General features: G+C 39.3%; 1 protein-coding gene across 1 annotated transcript; it reads left to right on the top strand.

The window, feature by feature from the left end:
• The first annotated feature begins 256 nt into the window (after positions 1-256).
• ASIC5 (acid sensing ion channel subunit family member 5) lies at positions 257-18,265 on the top strand. Its single transcript, XM_075750722.1, has 10 exons — positions 257-412; positions 4,657-4,963; positions 6,942-7,173; positions 8,322-8,441; positions 9,418-9,567; positions 10,175-10,322; positions 11,837-11,893; positions 14,051-14,219; positions 16,473-16,564; positions 17,167-18,265. The coding sequence occupies exons 1-10, from the start codon at positions 373-375 to the stop codon at positions 17,364-17,366; spliced, it is 1,515 nt and encodes a 504-aa protein (XP_075606837.1). The 5' UTR covers positions 257-372; the 3' UTR covers positions 17,367-18,265.
• The last annotated feature ends 1,275 nt before the right edge of the window (positions 18,266-19,540 follow it).

The following is a 19,540-nucleotide window of genomic DNA, read 5'->3' as shown; positions in this document are numbered from 1 at the left end:
TTTCCAAGCAGCAAAGATAACTGTTTTTTTCTAAAATGAAAGGAAAAATTATGGAAGAAAGTAATTTTTAAGATGATGAAACACACAAGACAAGCCTGCACTTCTACTATTATTAGTGTAGTATGTAGTTGAAATTATATATATAAAGACGTACGTCTGATCCTGTCATAAAACTAATCTTCTCTTTTATGTTGCAGACCGTGTTATTTAAAGGCAAAACATAGCAACCTTGGCAGGTAAATTGCCCAGCGTTATGTGTCATCAAGTATCACCTCCCATTTAGTTTTCTATAAAAGCCATTACCTAGCAATGATCACAGTGATAAGGCAGCTTACTTACCCATTCCTTCCTTACTGAAATAGGCACAGCCTCATGGACCAGCTTGGGAGATTCATTCAATCAGATGCTAAAGGTATGTGACTAGACATATTAGAGTGATTTATCAAGAGTTTTAGGGTTTTTTCAGGACTGACAACCAAAATGAGAAAATTTGTCTCCTTTCTCTTGTAACCTTGTCCAAAAATAGCAATAGTGTACATTTTAAAGAAAAAAAGAAGGGAGAGATGAAAAAAACTTGTAGAGGAAAAAATTGTACACTTAAGAATTGAGGAGAAGTCTCTAGGTATTGGTTCTTTAAAACATTTAGAATAAAGCTAACGCAGCTTTAACTAGGCAATTACTTCTCTGAATGTTACCAAGCTTTAATGATTTTTAGATTAAGGCAAAGAGGAAATCACAAATCTATCTAGACTAACTAATCCTTGCACAGAGGCCACCTATAATCTCCCTAAAATAACTCCTTCCAGTTAAGAGCTCTGGCTAAAGCTGAGCTATCTTTTTAAAAGCCATTATTTTTTAATATGTTAACTAATGAAAATTCAATCACAATTAATTGTTAGGAATACAAAAATAAAAATGTCATACCTTATTTCTACTATGCAAGAGCTTAGCTTCCAGTCCTTCCTTCTGGGTCTTCTTACCATCTTTTTCCCCACTAGATCGAAGAGCCTATTATTATTATCTGTCAGTTTCCTGTACAAGTAGTTGTATATTGTGACCAATTACCTGCTGACTATAGTTTTTTTAAAAAATAAACCTTTAAATTCAACATACAGTGTTAACATTAAAGCTACTAGAAATTCTGTGGGTTTTATATAAGCTCAAAACAGTATGCCCCTGGGCACGTACCCCTGGTTATACATGCAGGGAAGTAATTTCTTCTTTAACAACATTGACTAGAAAATCAGGTTTATCTGACTAACCATGAATGGTTCTTGGGGTTTCTCCAGTAATCAGCGTTTCCTGAGGCAAAGCATCTGCAGCCTATCCTGAACATATGAGCTACCTTAGTAATTCTTAGGTGAAGGTTCTATATTTGGCTTCAGACATGTGGTTTGCTCCTGGACCTGGATTCCACTCCTTTAGTTACCTCTCTGCTTTTTTTACTTACCCACCCATCACTCATTGGATCTTGTATATTGTTTTTATTCACATCTTTGACAAAAATATTTTTTATTGAAGTGCCTACGCTAAATGTACTCTGTATTGCTACTAAAAGAACATAGCGCTGTCGAGACCTTATTGTGCAATGTTTAAGGTCTAACGTCTGTTTAAGGTCTTGCGAGACCTTACTGTCTGTCTAGCAGCAGCTTGGATACTCTAATTCACTCACAGCCGTTTCAGCGATGTTGGTTATACAACCTTAGCCCAGGTATGCAGAGCCTGTTTTACAGAGCATAGGACGAAGGGTTAATAATTTATAATCTCACACTCATCGACATTATTTTGGTGGATTATTTTACTGTTCATTAACTCAGATCTGGAATAACCATTCTATTATTAATTATATGTCACTGAAATGTACCCATTCCTCATAAATAGACCAAATCTGAAAATCAATGGCTAGTCCTGACTTACTATTTTTTCATGCTATTTTTCAATCCACCCTATGTGAGAAATTTCATATTAGAAATCTACCACTTGACCCTATGTAGTTAAGAAATTTTTATTTTTATTTTAATTACAGCACTTTCTAATCAAATCTGAAAGTAAACTAAACATTCTTAAAGATGCTAGTAGTGTTAATTCCTCTGGTGAAAGACAGGAACGAAAACAGCAGTATGCTATTAGATAATCTTACACATTAACAGCAAAACTTTCACAGATAAAACATCATAGCTACTGCTTACTGTAGTAGCTACGACTTTCTGTAGTTTTCCAGCAAAAAACCTGTTTGATGATAAAAAGGGGTCACGGTAAGTTTTACCAGTATGGATCAAAGTTCTTACACAGATCTTTCAAGAACAACATAAAGAAAATTCTTTCCCTTCAGAAACATTTTGAAATCCAGCACCATCCGGGATTTCATTATCACAGCCCAGAGACTGTGCAGAGACCAAAGCAACATCCCAGAGAGCCGGTGTGGTCACTGACTCTCACATCCCTTGGTTCCTTTGCCCAGCTGTAACAGCCTCAAGTCAGTCAGTCTTATGAAGGGTGTATTCTCTTCCTACAACACATGCCACACTATTAAATCTATTTTTTGGTTAAAAAATGGAATTAGGGAAGCATTTAATTGCTGTTAAACAATGATCTAAATTATGTATTTTCAGATCCTAACTCTTATTGTCTCACAAACTTTCTTTGATTTACTGTTCTTATGGACTTTCTTAATGGCAGAATAAAGTAGCAGATAACAATCTGTAAATGAAGTACTTCGCAAAGAGACTGCTCCATTTATGACTAGATACGGGAAAGGTCTTATTAAGTTTCCCTCATCTGAATGTTTTGAGAGAGAACATTCTGTTGAAACCCATGCTCAAAAGATCACTCAGCAACGAGCATAAGATGACGACTGCATTTCCAGGTATTGATTATATTCATTAGTGTTACAGCTCTTAACCTTGGAATTTAAAATGTTGACTTTTTTTTTTTAAACATCAATTTGTAGAAACCATGGGGTAAATGAAAACTAAAACCATTGCTATATCAAAGTTATGGAATCAGACTAGTACAAACCTAAAGAAAAGGGAATAGATTTCCTTTGAACCTGTAACCTTTCAATTTTTATCCAGAAACTTCTAATAATGAAAGAGTGAAATTCCCTTTTATACCATGCCATATCATTCTCTTTTGACCTTATTTCTCAGAGCAAGTATGAAGGACCAGGCCTTTAATGGGATGTCACTGTAAGAATCAGATGCTTGTCTTTTTACAGTAGGTTCACAGCAACCCGTTGTTTTAGATCACTGAGCTATGTGAAAACCCAATCTTTTCCACAGCAGTGGAACTATTCTTTTATGTTAATGTGCTTCAAAAATTGTGTGCTTAAAATATCGCAAGGTATAGTCTGTTCTCAGGCAGCACTGAGCTAATCTCTGAGCACACAACTCTTCCAGGGCTCTAGACCATCCTCGGAAGCAAGTTCACTACTTAGAGCATTTACAGTTAAAGGGTGTGTTGGTTTTGCGTGGCAAGGTTTTGGTAGCGGGGGGGCTACAGGGGTGGCTTCTGTGAGAAGCTGCTAGAAGCTTCCCCTGTGTCTGATAGAGCCAATGCCAGCCGGCTCCAAGACGGACCCGCCGCTGGCCAAGGCCAAGCCAATCAGCGCCTCTGTGATAACATATTTAAGAAAGAAAAAAACAGTTAGAGAGCGCTTTTGCAGCCAGAGAGAGGAGTGAGAAGATGTAAGAACATCTGCAGACACCAAGGTCAGTGAAGAAGGAGGGGCAGGAGGTGCTCCAGGCGCCGGAGCAAGATTCCCCTGCAGCCCGTGGTGAAGACCATGATGAAGCAGGCTGTCCCCCTGCAGCCCATGGAGGGAGGATGAGGGGGTGTAGCGATTCCACCTGCAGCCCGTGGAGGACCCCACGCCGGAGCAGGTGGAGGCACCTGAAGGAGGCTGTGGCCCCGTGGGAAGCCCGCGCTGGAGCAAGCTCCTGGCAGGACCTGTGGATCCGTGGAGAGAGGAGCCCACGCCAGAGCAGGTTTGCTGGCAGGACTTGTGACCCCGTGGGGGACCCACGCTGGAGCAGTTTGGTCCCGAAGGTCTGCACCCCGTGGAGGAGACTCACGTTGGAGAAGGCCGTGAAGGACTGTCTCCCGTGAGAGGGACCCCACGCTGGAGCGGGGGAACAATGAGTCCTCCCCCTGAGGATGAAGAAGCGGCAGAAACACCGCGTGAGGAACTGACCGTAACCCCCACTCCCCGTCCCCCTGTGCCGCTGAGGGGGGCGGAGGTTGAAGCCGGGAGTGAAGTTGAGCCCGGGAAGATGGGAGGGGTGGGGGGAGGTGTTTTTAAGATTTGGTTTTATTTCTCATTCCTCTACTCTGTTTTGCTTAGTAATAAATAAGATGAATTCCCTCTCTAAGTTCCATCTGTTTTGCTCGTGATGATAATTAGAGAATGATCTCTCCCTGTTCTTATCTCGACCCGTAAGTTGTTTTTTTCATTGTACCTTTTCTCCCCTGTCTAATGAAAGAGGGGAGTGATAGAGTGGCTCTGGTGGGCACCTGGCCCTCAGCCAGGGTCAACCCACCACAAAAGGAAATTTTACAATTGCTTTCCAGTATCATAATTACATGGTCTCCTTTCTTAAGTGCCATTTAAATGCTAATTTGAAACTAAAAAGTGTTTTCACTTTGTTCACTGTTAAGGAATATTGGAAAAGATACGATTGTACTTAATAAAGAAACTGCTGCCACATTTGGAAGACAGAAGGAAGTATCATCAAGAGTTTGCCTCATCCACTTCGTTTCATGGAGTGCATAACATTGTCCAAACGCAGAGCAAGACTCGCAAAGTGCTGTGGCTGTTAGTAGTCGTGGGCTGTCTTGCCATCGTTATTTGGCAAATCTGCAGTCGCTTCATCTACTACTTCACCTGGCCAACCACTACGACAGTGGTTGTGCAGTACGTGGAAAATGTCAAATTCCCTGCTGTGACTTTTTGCAACTTGAACAGGTAAAAGTTATGTCTGTTGTTCGCTCTTGGGAGGCAACGCTTCTTTATCCGAATAATATAAAGCAGTCAGATTCCACAACTTGCTTGAACAAATCACATAAAACAAGGAAAATATGGCTCTGAGGGGCGTGTCTTCCACACCGCCACATGAGATTTAAATGAAGAGGAAAATAGGAGAATCAAGGAAATGAGGTTGTTTTTTTGACCTTCCCCCTCCTTCAGATAACAACTGCACTACAGATTTTTAAGTGTCAAAACGTAAGGTGGAGTAGAAAAACCTCTCTGGTGGTGGTGTTCTGTATATGAGTGTTGCTTCTACAGTGTAACTAAGGGACAGTCATCAGTCACATCCAAATTCAAAATAAAAGACAAGATTTGCAAATGGAGAGATTCAAATAGAAACCTCATACAAATGTAGAAATCTTAGGCAAAGCAGATACTTTTTTTCCAGAGGTGCTCAGCCTTTTCAGTTCCAGCGGATGTCAGTGGGATTTGCAGGAGGGAGGCAGCTGGTCTCTTTGGAAGTCACGTATCTAAGCAGGAACTTCACTACAGATTTCTACATTTGAAGATAATGGCTGAGATCAGAGCAGCCACTTCAAAAATAATGTCATAAACCTACGGCCTGAATTTTAAAGCAAATACGTAATTTAGGCACAGTTTTAGAAATACACAAAGCTTACCCGCAGTTTTTCTTCAGGAATTGTAAGTTTTCCTATCTCCTACCTTTTCCTGGCAGAATCAGCCAAAAGTGTGAGTCTCAAACATCTGGAGCTGTTCTGCCTCCCTGTGCCTGTTCCCATGGCCCTGCATAAAGCCATCCTGGGTTACGTGGCACAGCGTGCACTGCGGATGGAAGTCCCTCTTGATTACAGTGGGCCGTGTATGATACAAACCTCTCACTCCTTGTAACTATAGCTGCAGCGTATTGTGAATAAATAGTCAGCCACTGAGCATGGCAGTTGTCCGCCTAAGTGACAGTTTGCTGCCACATCCATCTGTTGTTCATGCTGTGCTTATACTTCCCTCCTGTTTTTAGCAACCAATTTTTTTGTTGGCAGGACAAAGAGGCACAAATCTTTATTTTCTGACTCAAATTCAGTCGTGAAGAGTTGTTCCTACAACTCTTCCTTAACTTTGGGCATTAAGATCTATTATACAAATACACTGATTTTTTTTTTTTAATAGGAATACATAAAATGGCAATTCTAAAGAACATGGTATTGCAGTTTCATTTGGTTTTATTCCCTTTTCAAACTTCTAACAGTTCTGTGATCCCTTACTTGACTTCAAGGACTTCAATGCTGTACACATCAGGAAAGCATGTCCAGCACCAATGTGTTTGAGATTTTCAAGCGGATTGTAGGACAGTTAGGATCACCCTTGGTTTATTTCACTGTGTCACCAGCCACAGAGCTCATGAGAAGGTAGACTGTCTCTACGCTAGGGCGTAGTGCCTTAGTAAAGCAGGTGCATGAGATTACTGCAAATGCACTTAGGAATCAATTTTCTAAATCATGGAAGACTGGTTTTGTGGGGGTTTTTTTGGTTTTTGGTTTTTGGGGGGGTTTTTTTGAAAGGAACAGCTCCTCCCAGCTAGTCTCCCATGTGTAAATGGAATTGTTCAGCTTGTCTTCAGTTCTACCAATCTGGTTGTTGGCTTATGCAGATGGCTAATCTGCTCACTTCATTTTGTAATAAACGACCACACACAATAGAAATGTTTCTAATACAACCGATCCGAAAAGCCCTGGGAAAGTGTCTATTTCCTGTTGTCAGCTATGGAAAATATTTTCCTAGAAATGGAGACTCTATTGTTTAATCACATTGTAGAAATCAAAGTGAAACACGGTGGACAAGAATCACTTACAGTCTGCGAGCACACAACAAATCGTGTCACAGATTTGGCAAGAACAGCCCTGAGATCAGTCCTATAACTGCAGAACTCCAAGCAATTCTTTCTCCTTCCCACTGACAGGTTTCAAGCTCATGCAGTAAGCAACCTCAAAATCATTTTTGTAATTTGGAACATCGTGTCTGCAGTTCTCCAAAAATTTGCTATGGAAGAAAAATATTCTCAAGAGCTAAATGATTTCCTTCTTGGGAACCAGAACTTCAGCATCAAAGAGTTTACAAGGAAAAATGGGTTTTATCTGAACAGCAGCACGTTGCTAGAATGTGAATTTTTTGGAAAGCCATGTTACCCACAGGTAAATATGTTTATTTTACTAAAACAGTAGCATGTAGGGGAAGGTATTCTTACCCCTCAACTTGAGACATCTAGTTTTGCCAGCTACTCCTCCTGTTTTCCCTTTATAGTCAGCCAATGGAGAAAAAAAGTCCTGCTCTAGATCACCGTGAGGACCCCAATTCTCCCACTGACTGCAGAGACAGCCTGCTGGACTCCCTGAGCTGTAAAATGGGATTTCAGCCTAAATTGCTCTCTGCCTAGTGCCACTTCTGCATAGACAGCAGCCTTTGAAAGCTGTCATACCTCCAAGCTGTATCTAACAGCCTTTTCCATAAATGGCCTATAATGAAGGTCCGTCGGAACAGAGCTCTTTGCAGGACGCGATTGGCTTGGTTTGTTCTTGAGGTCAAGAATATAGACAGCCAGGGTAACTACATGCAGAACCCACAGGAATTTTAAATAATGAGATTAAAATAGCCCATCTTTGGGAATTTTGGACAACAGCCAAAGAAAACGATCGTCCTATTTTTATGTTGACTCCCCTTCATAGAGCAATTCCCAACTTAAATAGGAAACGTGAACAGAAAAGTCAGGCCTATATTCTTTCAGATCAATCTAACCTTTAGGTATGCCGTAGCTTTGAAAATTAGGCATTGGAGAGTTTCCTTAACTAAAAGACACTAGTGCTAATAACTAAACCTAAAGCAATGAGATGCAGTCGTATTAGCAAGTGTTTTCAGTTAAATGACGAGGCAGCTTTGGGAAAAATGCAAATACTGTACTTTTGTATGTAACAAGACACTTAGTTTTGAAAGTCTTCACTAAACACCTACTAGAAAAATTAAACAAGTTGGTTTTGAAGATATAATTTCTATAGAATGTATCAAGTATAGAAAAATAACAAGACCTCATTAAATGATTCCGAGCAACTCATAGATATTAATAAATAATGTGACATTTCTCCTTTAAACTTAATTTTCTACAGAAAGGGATGAAATCCTTTTGATTATTTCTATCAATTAGCACTTTTCTGATTGTAATATTTAGCCCTGCCTTTGGAAAAGCAAACAAACAAAACCCAAACAAAACCCAGTAGTCTATCTCTTGCGTTGAGATTGATAAATGAAACTTCAAGTGATCTTTCTTCCCTATTTTCCTTTATTGAAGGATTTTGAACATGTTTTCACTGAATACGGAAACTGCTTTACTTTTAATCACAACGATCTTCCCGCAAGAAGAGTGAGTTTGTCTGGAAGAGGCTTACATTTACTTTTTGATGTCCAGCAGGTACAGCTATCTTAATGATTATAAGCAACGAATCACGTAATAACTTATAGATGAGTGGAGGTGTTTGGGTTTGGTGTTTTGGTTGGTTGGTTTTACACAGACCTTCAGAATTTCATGCACAAAATTCTGTATCAACACTATTTCTGAGTGGAAGGGTATTTTAAAGGAACGATCTAACACAGATTTTAAAATTCAGAATTATTATTGACTCTGTCCCCACCTAAATGGTTCTGTGAGTGAGCATATGTATACACACATACATAGTTCACCTACAATTGAAACACATCATCAGAGCAGTCATTGAATTTTAGGCAAGCACTTCAGAATAAAATTTCATTTTAGTAAAAGGCACAGTAGGGAAGGTCATATGGTGCCATTTTCTAAGTAATACTGAATTTTAGGTGCAGCAGCAGCAGCTGTAAGTGCTCGATGCCAGCTAAGATCTGGTCTTTGCACTGTAAATAATCTCTGACCTTATTAGAATTGTCTTTGACCAACAAAAAGCAGAAAACTCTTGTTGAAGCTTGTGAGATCAGGGAAGAAAACTAAAAAAAAAATAAAAAATCTAGAGTGATGCCTTAGACATGCACTTTTGTTCTCTAGGAATTATGAGACAGGAGTGACACGTTCTGGAGAGAGTAATGGAAAGTTTGCTGAAATGTGATGGGTAGTTGCAAGTAAAAGGAAGGAGTATCCAACTTATGAGTAAAGGTTCATCTATGCCTTCTTGCTTTTGAAATTGGGACATGGCAGAAGGAATAAAAAACATGAAAGTTTATAGTAACTGGAAGGAAGCCCACAGAGGTAGTCAACAAAGGAAATTCAAGTCAGTTTGCTTCTATACTTTTCGTAAATTGCCAAAAACGTAACTAGAGATACAAGACCAAATTAAAAAGCATAGTACTGTTTTAAATATAGATAAAGCTTCAGAAGGTAAGCAAAGTCAAAACTATTTTAAATTATTTTTTTGTATCAGGAACAATTCACTGATGAACCTGCTCTCGGTTATACTGATGCTGGAATCACTTTTGTTATCCATTCACCCAAAGAGTTTCCACGCTTTGATGGTTTAGGTTTATTAACACCGGTCGGCATGCATGCACAGGTTGCAATCCGCCAGCTGAAGGTAAGGACTTTGTCAGTCAAGCGGAAATATTGGTCTTTACTGTCTCTTATTCTCCTCTGAAGTGTGATAATGAATTAGACATTTTGAAAGTTTAAAAATTTATCAGGCCACAGTGACTCCTAAAAATAACATTTCCTCCAGATACAAACAATATAAACAATATTACTACTTTTTTCTTTCTTTCTTTCTTTTTAGGAGGTGGGGTAGGGGCAGGAGGATATCATTGGTCTTCATAATCTGTTTTTACTAAAGTCAGCCTTTCTTTTCTAATATCTCACAGTTTCACTGACATGTAATGATCCAAGGACACCACAGCAGTTCTCCATCAACGCATTCTGTTACTATTAATGTTGTCTGAGATTCCTAGCGGAATCCAAGTGGCCCGGACTGCCCTTCTGCGGTAGGCTGTCTGATCAGGTCCTGGTTTTGCTGTGAGAGATTAGATGATTTTATAATCCCAAAAGCACACACTGTAATTGCCTCCAATTAAATCACAATGTTACTGCTTATGTATTCAACAGGCTTCCTTTAGCACTTTAAAATGTGAGAAAATAATGTCTACATTTAAAACAGAGACAAAAAAAATTCTCTTGTTATTACCCTACAGTCAATTATTCAAGAATACCCATGGGGAGAGTGCAAGCCTGATATCAAGCTTCAGTACCACAACATTTACAGTACTAATGGATGTTTGCAGGAATGCAAAGCCCGGTACATACAGGACTGGTGTGGCTGTCTGCCCTTCGTTCTTCCAGGTATTTCTCAGGAATGTCATAATACACTGTATTTAAGGATCATCTTGCTAGGATGTTTTTGAACAGCAAAGGAGACGGGGCACATGCTTGAGGGATATCTACAGCTGGGATTAGTTAAAATTATATACATTGGATTTTATTTTTTAATTCAGAGGAAAAAAGCAAGATATTTAGGCAGCTCTACACCTAACATCTGGTCAATGGTTATTCTTAGGATGCAGACCAAAAGTCTTGAGAACAAAGATTATGCCTCAGAGCTGTGAGACAAGTCTGCAGTCTTCAACCTGACTTCCTAAAGAGCTGGAACTAAATCCATAAAAAGCCATCGATTTTCACATGTACCGCAGAAAACCTACTTTTGCAGGTGTTTAGCAGCCACAGCAGAACTGATTGCCTGAAGGCAGAAACCGAGGTCCCTCACAGGAACCATGGAAAGAGTCTGGCACCAGAAGAGGGCTCTGCAAAAGCCAAAAGGCCGCACGGGGCCATCTGATGACTCCGAAATGCTGAGTACGGGTGTATGCTGTAATACTCCCTTTGAGAATCCAGGCATCTTAATCACTCTGGAAATGTAAAGCAGTAACTCTAAGCTCTGACCACTCTCATCCACCCTACCTTTTCAATATTGAAAGTAATGATAACACTGTCACCCCTCTCTGAAGCACAAGCTGGAACCTACAGATCTGTTCTCACAGTTCTTCATAATTAGTGGGCAAGAAAGCCGCTGTCACACCTGTACTTTCTGACTCAATGTATTTTTAAATATCCCCAAGCAAGGTAGAATGTTTTCTCTGAGAGACACCCATCAAGTAATCTCCAGTCTGTTTGTTTGACAATCTCTTAGAAAGGAGGTTGCCAATCTCCTAGAAACTCTCATGAAAAAAGGGTTTGAGATGGACATTAAGTCTAGGTCTCCCATACCCAGGGTGCTTTATCCATTGGCAACTAGATAAAGGGGGGCAACACCTCCTTTAACTATGTGCTAAAAGGCTAAGTAATATTTCCATGCAAAATAATAAATTGGGGTGAAACCGAGGCCATCTGAAATCTGAAAATTTTCCTATTAGCTTAGGGTACTATTTTACCCCTCAGGTCTCCAAGCAACTCTTGCATGAAAGTTCAAAACTTTTTCTGAAAAAGTGTAGAGGGTAACCATATATCCCACCTACCTACTTTGTTTTTTCATCTCCACTAGCAAACTCAGAAACCCGTGGCCTTAGCAAGCTACCACACAGAGCAAGCCACAAGCTGGAAGGCAGCTCTGGCTGGCACACACAGGAAAGGTGTTTGCTCCAACAGCAAGCCTCCCGGCTCGATCTGCGGCCTCTGGTCACTGTGCACCCCTTTTTGGCGTTGGTAACCGCTGTGCCCAACTGAATTGTTTTCTCAGTTGTATAATGATAAACGTGAAGTGGTGAGCAGGCTTTGATGACGTTACGTTTCAGTTTAGTACACACAGAGCTATGGGTTAGACTGTTAATTGAAGTTCCTAAAGTTTGTTGTTTATTTTTAAGGGAATGGAACAGAATGCGATTTGCTGAAGTTTTACAATTGTGTTTATCCGGCAGTCTGTAAGTAATAACTTCATATTCATACTTTCTAAGCCAATTCCAAATTGTAGACAATATATATCAATTAAAACAAAATACTGAAAGTAGTACTGAAATGGAGTACATCCCAGTTCATTTAATATTCTGAAAACAGAGAGAAGACAGAGCATTAAATAGATGCCAATTAAAAAAAAAAAAAACCCTCAGACATGAATTCATTTTAGTAATCAGAAATGGTTCAAAATGAAAGAATGTTCAATTAATCTGTTTTCAGTTATCAATCCTCTGGCTGACATTGTTGCATCTTCATGGTATCACCCTTCTAGCTCCAATGCTGTGTTCTTTTTGTTTGTGACAAAAGTGAACAGCACAGTAATAACAGGTTCACTAACTGGTAGAAAATGTAATTGAAAATCACTTGACTTTAAGGTTTTCTCTTTTCAAAAGTAAAATGGATTATATGCTTTCAAAGTGCTCCAGATGCAATTAATTTCCATAAGCAAATAATCTGCACACAGTAGATATGAAACTGGTAAGTTACTACAACAGACTTTCTGGAAAATACTGCAAATAATAATCTGAGAAGTAACTTCTCTTGAACTTTAGAAAGTCTCCTTTTTTATTGTTTTGGATTCTGCTAAGTAACGTGACTCTCCCTTCCCAAAGGAATGGATGATTAAGAAACCAAGATTAATAAGCTTTGGTGAGCCTGTGCAGGAGTTTATTTCTGTTTTGATTAGATCTGTGCAACATTCAGGCAAGATCTATTACTATGAACAGTGACTATTTCTTTTTCCTGGGGCTCTTTTGAAATAGAGTCCACTAAGTTCACATTCTTACACAATCATGATCTTTGATAGCCTGTTGTGATGGAAATGGGTATATTATTTTACTTAATGGATATTCTGTGACCGAGTTTCAAAGAAACCACTGAGCAATAAACAAAAATGACCACTAAGTCCTATCAAGGATGGACAGGATTCAGAGCTGGACCGCAGAAGGAACTGGCATCACAGAACTGTACGTGGTGAGCCATGTACGATGCCTGGCTTTTAGGTGTCTGGTCCCCAGGACCCCAAGTTAGGTGCTAGGTCTCCTTTTACAGTGCAGGAGAGAAAACCACCCGGTAACAAAATCTCAAATGACAGCACCACTGATCCGGTATCTGAGGGACCTACTGTTGGCAAGAGCATTTATGTTAGGAACTCTAAAGACCGGCTATCCAGAACGAAATCCACAATGCCAGCGTCCCTGGAGAGCGCCTCGAATCATCAACTAACAGGCTGAGAGATCTCCTGCCCTGCGGTTTGCAAAAGCAAGAAGCCCACACGCAGAGGGAACAGACACAGCAGCCGCCACCGCGCCAGGGCAAAGAGAGCATCACGAGCAGGAGGGTACGGTACTCAGAGTACCAGATGGCTTTGGGTTATGGTTTATGCTTCAGGAAGTATTTATGCCTTATCATTTTTCCTCTACGTTAATTTTCTACAGCTTTCCTACATTTCCATAATGATTTGTTTCTGTTAGAACCTCATCAGAGGAATGACTCCCCAGTTTCATGAGCAGCCAGACCTGCAGAATTTTGTGACTTTGTCTTTGGTATTTGAAGAAACAAAGCTGTCCCTGAACCCTCTTAGCTGTCTTACGCCCAATTACCAAATGGCAGGCAGAGGTTAAGGTAGAGTGAAATTAGCTTACCGAGACTTTTACGTAGCTACCAGGTGATAGTAACCTACAACTGACATTGCTCTGGAAGCCGTTTCTGTTTATTGAAAAGAGCTAGGCAGACATCAAGACCAAGGATTATGTACCTAAGTATGTAATCAGAAGTCTAGCACTGAACATGGATAGTCTTCTGTTGTCCTGCCGATTAACCGTGGATGAGAAATAAGCACATGAAGTCATAATGAAGGCAGAAAGACTTACAGGTGCTGAATTTCTTTGGAAAAAGTGAGCAAAAAGTCTCAACGCTTATTACTGTGCAACAGTTTCCCAAATGCCAGTTACAAATACTTATTTGATCCTTCAAAACTGGTAAGTATCCAGTGTTTTAAGCATAATTAACCCATAGCTTTATCAAAGTCAGTTAAAAGTAATTTTCTAAGTTTTAAACAAAAAGTCTTAAAATTGTGTGCCTTTTTAGAAATGTTAAGCCAATTCTTTCTCCTGAAATTTTAGATGATATAGAGATAAAAGGATTATGTACAGTAGGAACCCATAATTCCACTTGCCCTGCCCCATGTGAAGAAACAGATTATCCTACCACTGTCACCTATTCAAGTTTTGGAGGAGAAAAAGCCATGAAATACTTTTCTGCAAAACTGAAGAAAAGCCCAGAATACATCAGGTAATCTTGCTTAACACCTTGTCTAATAAATAAATGACCAATTACTTCTAAGTGTGCTAGCAGAGTGTACGATGTAAATGTGACCTTTTAAAAAGATACTCTTATGTATGGCATTAATAATATTGTCTGAGAGTTAAAATAATCTCTTATACAAAATTGTTCAAGTTTTATACATATTAATGTATATAAAATATACTTAGATACATCTAAGTATAGTGTCTCAATAGTATTGATTACACATTTTATCCAGGAAATGGTGTTAGGACTTCTGTTATGCATAGAGCTGTGTGGCTCAGTAGTAGCGCTGAGCTGACATAATCTGCATACTTTTAAATTCATAGAAGAAATACCATATATGCTTGTGCTTTACTAGAGCATACATACCTTACTGTTACAATACAATAAGCTGACGCCAGATTTCCTTGCAAACGCAAGCATTACATATCCAGAAAGAATGTTTTCCAGATTTTTTTTGCTAGAAAGACACAATGCAGTTGCTAAAGACCATTTGATACAGTTCTATAGACTAAATTGCCTCTTGCTCACAGGTGTAGATGTCAGCAGTACAAACAAGTAGTAAGACATGAACTCACAGTATCCACAACATCAAAATATGTTTATAAAGAACTGTAGAAAAGTTGGCAAATGAAACATTATGAGCGTTTCATTGTTTCAGTGACGTCAGTTTTCTCACTCTTGAAGCGATGCTTGCATATGTTTATACATGAAAAGGAACTATAGGAATCATAGAATAGTTTGGTTTGGAAGGGACCTTTAAAGGTCATCTGGTCTAACCCCCCTGCAATGAGCAGGGACATCTTCAACTCGATCGGGTTGCTCAGAGCCCTGTCCAACCTGACCTTGAATGTTTCCAGGGATGGGGCATCTACCACCTCTCTGGGCAACCTGGTCCAGTGTTTCACAACCCTGATCATAAAAAATTTGCTTCCTTATAGCTAGTCTGAATGTACCCGCCTTTAGCTTAAAACCATTACCCCTCATCCTACCACTACAGGCCCTATTAAAAAAGTCCGTCCCCAATGAAGATTACGAAAATTAAACCTGTTGGTATACGCAAAAGATATTAATCCTTTGAGGACATTTTATCTTTGTTGATTATTTTATTGTCTGTAAACACCATGCACAAGCCAGTAATTATTCAATTAAGCAAGTGAAAATACAGAACATTCCCCTGTTACCAAGGTTTAACCAATAGGAATCCTGCTCACATATTAACGAGTACGTATTCCAAGTACTATAAAACAGAGTTCTATTGATTTCTGAAGACGTAAGAAGGGAAAAGTTAAATATTTATTGGATAGTTCTGCTAACAACTGCATGATAATGTTAGGAGGTCTTTTTAATAGAAGCTATGAGAATAAGATTATTTTTATTATTCAGTTCTGCCTGAATTTTAGAATTATAACCTAAAGAGATAAAAGCGATCATTTTGTATAGCAAATACTTTATTTTCAGTGAACATTATTAATGAGCTCATTATCACTCTCAACCCAAAAATCTGTAGCTGTTCACACTTTTGAAGAATAATCACTTTTAAAGTTCACGACATTATGCACGCAATCAGTTTTTGGGTCTGTTTTATTCCAGAACCGTTCTGTTTATCTTCTATTTAGGAGTTACGCAGAATCTTTCTGTAGACACGATATCATACAGATGAGCTCTTTACTCACACTGAATCATTCCACAGGTCTTGCTCCAACCGAGATTTACCTACTCTTCCACTTTTGCAGCAGGCAAGAATATAATTAGGTGAGCGAGGCTATTAGCAGAGGATAGGACTAAACTTCCGAGTGCAGGACAAGGGCTCTTCTGCACAAACACGCTCATTGAAATAAGCACAATTAAATATGCAGTTGCAAACAAACGAGAGCGGTAGACTACACTTCCCAGCACTGTATCTGCTGTAGGTCAGGATTCTTGACACTTCCACTCAAGCTTATCTTAAAGCTGTGATCCTTAAAAAGTATTAGTCTATCTCACAGTATGGATCTAGAGTTACTTTTTCAACATAGCCTGAAGATCTGCTCCTCTGACATGCTCCTATCATAACCATTGTTATTAGGGCACTTTTTTTTTTTTTTTTCTTCAGTCATCTGACTCGTTTTGGTAACTTTCATCTAATCGTTCTTTAAAAGACACCATCACTCTCCACGAACTCAGTCCATGCCGACAGATGTTGGGAAAACAGCACTGCTGGCCGTCTCAAGTAATACTGTATGTATTTGTCATTAGGCAGAACCTTGTGCGTATTGACATTAAATATCATGATCTGAGCTACAAAATAACACAGCAGCAGAAGGCCTTGACTATATCCGAGTTGATTGGTGAGTGAATGTTTAATATTTATTTATTTCTGATTAATAATTAATCTAAAAATAAAAACAGCCTGGTTTTTTATTCTCTCCCCTCCTGAGTCATAGCCTATGTGGGCTTCTAAACAAAAAGCAATGCCTTATTATCATAATAATCATGTCTGCCTCAAAAATCTTTTTATACTGTCTCTTGTCATTCCATTAAAGAACCTGCCGTATGGACAGCGCCGAGAGTAAGAATTAAGGTTGGCGTTAGTTTACTGCTATAACACACACAGGACTGTAAGAATAGTGAAGCTCAGAAGATTTGGAAGGGTAAAGGAGAACAGGAGGAGGAGGTGCAAGAGAACAGTTAAAAGGACATAGAAGTAGGAAATATTTTAAGGATATGTTTCACAGCAGGATGTGTTGTGTCATACTTGCTCTATTTAGAATTTTAAGAAACACATTAGTCGTCTCCAATAAACATTCTTAAGAATATTAATTCTGTTTTCTTCAAGTGATGGATTATGTATATTGAATTTATTTAACACTTGAACCCGGCAAGGTTTTGTTTGCTTGCTAGACTAAACCAAATGCTTAGGATGACATATGTTTATTTCCTTCTGTTACAGCTGATGTAGGTGGCCAGCTTGGATTGTTTTGTGGTGCCAGTATGATTACAATCATAGAACTGCTTGAGTATATTTTTACTAACTTCTGTTGGATGTGCATCTTTCTTCTATTGAAAGCTCCTGAAATGCCTCAATGGAACAATCCATCCCAGAACCAACCAACGCACAAGGAAAAAAAGAAGGGAATACAAGAATGTTAGTGGCTTGTAGAAGCACAAAACTAATTGTCTCTGCAACTTCTCTTCCTTTTTAAGATAAAAAGGAGACAGCAATATTTTGCATTGCTCCCTTCCCTGCACTCCTTATTCTTCCTGCTTCTTTTATGGCCTAGAACTATTTAATTGTGTTAATAACTTAGAATTTCCAAAGTTCCCTTTTTTCTCACATAAAGAAAAATGTAATCTTTAACTAAAATTTTCCATTAAAGAATTACCTTTTTTTTTTTAAACTAGCATAGCAAGTGATACTGACATACAATGTCATTTAGCATTTCTGACCCAGTTTTTAGCTTCTGTATTTTGAGTGAGAAATAATACACATGCCAAATTAACACGTGCAAGTTTCCTAAGCACCATAAAGGTAGAACATTGCTATGCTGAAAAAGCAGATTCCTTTTTAACGATGAAGTCTTTGCTAGCAGGTTACCACTGTTACGCATTCCAGTGCAGGATATCGTAGCTTTGCCTGTCAGAATTAGGAGCGTGCCTAATAACAATAACTTTTATAGTATATTATCTGTTTGAAACATACAAAAAAAAAAAAATTTCATCAGTCTGCCAACTACTATAGCAAACCTTGGGGCATCTGAGTCGATGGCAAGTGGGCAAACATCAGCCAAGTTCAGAGTTTAATGTCATGAAAGATGATTTAAGAAAAAGACTAAAGGCTTCATCTAAGTTTTACTAAAAATCAGTGAGAGCAAGAATTTTGTGGCTTTGGTGCTGAATCAGGCTTCCTGAACATTTCTTCCTTTAAAAACGTTCAGAAAAGCTTCTGTGCTTTCCTATGCCTGTGTGGGCCTATGGACAGTACTGGTCTGGAGTCTTGAATTTTTAAAGAAGACTTTGGTGATTAAATAAACTTCCAAAGATGTGTAATAGTGTAGTGCAAACACTCTTCCCCCCCACGCAAACACTAAAGCTCCTAGAACAAGAAGCGTGCGCTGGAGGTGAGTGTTGTGTTCTAAGTACATCTTATTAAACAACAATCCTTTTAAAATCTGAGAATTGATAGGATTGTTTCACTTTATACAATGAAATCATACAGTGTACCTTCAATACATTTCTTTCTCTAGAATAGGTTTCTGAACACAGTTGTGAACAAACCCGTGCTTGCCCAAGTCTCCTGCCAGAGTCCATCAATCAGAGCTTTTGATGCATTTGGAGGTGCCAAACAGAGCCTGGGTGGAAACTCTTCAGGAGAGGTAGACTCAAAACAGTCTTGTAAAAGATGCACCGAGACTAATTTTAAGGCTACATGATAAAGGATTATCCTGATTAGAAGCATTGGCTTCTTTCTATACAATTAAATACACATAATATTAATAGATAACTGTTTATTTGAAAACTTACGGACAGTTGTCCGGACTTCAGACTAGCACCGTATAGACTTTGCTAATCATAACATTTTTACATTAGAAGGCTCGCAAAGGCTACAATATTAAACCTTGTGAACCACTGCTCCCCAGTCGGTGCCTGGGCTCTGCAGCCCTCAGACCGCCCCGGGGCACGTCTCTGCGCTCTAGGTAATGTCAATGCTGCGCCTGAGACTCCGGGTGAGCAATCAGCCATAGCCGTGCTCTGTAATTCACACTGTTCTTCCACACCATCCGCTCAAATTCAGCAACTAATAATAAATTAGTTTCCACAAAGACAGTAGTAAGTGTACTTACTAAGCAGCCAAGTGCTTAAGGTTAGGCACAAAGTAATGAAAACACCAGCATTTGCCCATCCGGGGCACCAGCTTCCTTCCACGTAAGCCCCAGGATAACACAGGAAATGTTTTTGCTTCCTAGAAAGAGATGCCTTGATATTACTCCTCAGTAACTGCAGGCTTGAGACACCTTCAGTTTAACTTAAAGATTTTTGCTCCATTCTTTATTATTGGCCATTTCTGCTGGGGCTTTCCCCACGCACACACTAGTACCAAGATGCACACGCACTTGGAATAGCAGCCACGGGAAAAGGTCTATCCAACCCTGCTGTCCGAGGTGTGTACTGGCCAATGCAGAGGAGGAATGGAAAGAACAGAGCAAACATACTGCAATATTTCTCTAAAGATTTCTCCCAGCCTCAAACAGTTTATAGATGTGGAATTCTTCAACCAGAATAAATTACAGTTTTGAAAGTAGCAATCTGGTGTTATCTGGCTTCTG

This window comes from Balearica regulorum, chromosome 4 (assembly GCF_011004875.1).
Source record: "Balearica regulorum gibbericeps isolate bBalReg1 chromosome 4, bBalReg1.pri, whole genome shotgun sequence".
In the NCBI taxonomy this organism is placed as follows: domain Eukaryota; kingdom Metazoa; phylum Chordata; class Aves; order Gruiformes; family Gruidae; genus Balearica; species Balearica regulorum.
This window is presented reverse-complemented; position numbering and strand designations above follow the sequence as displayed.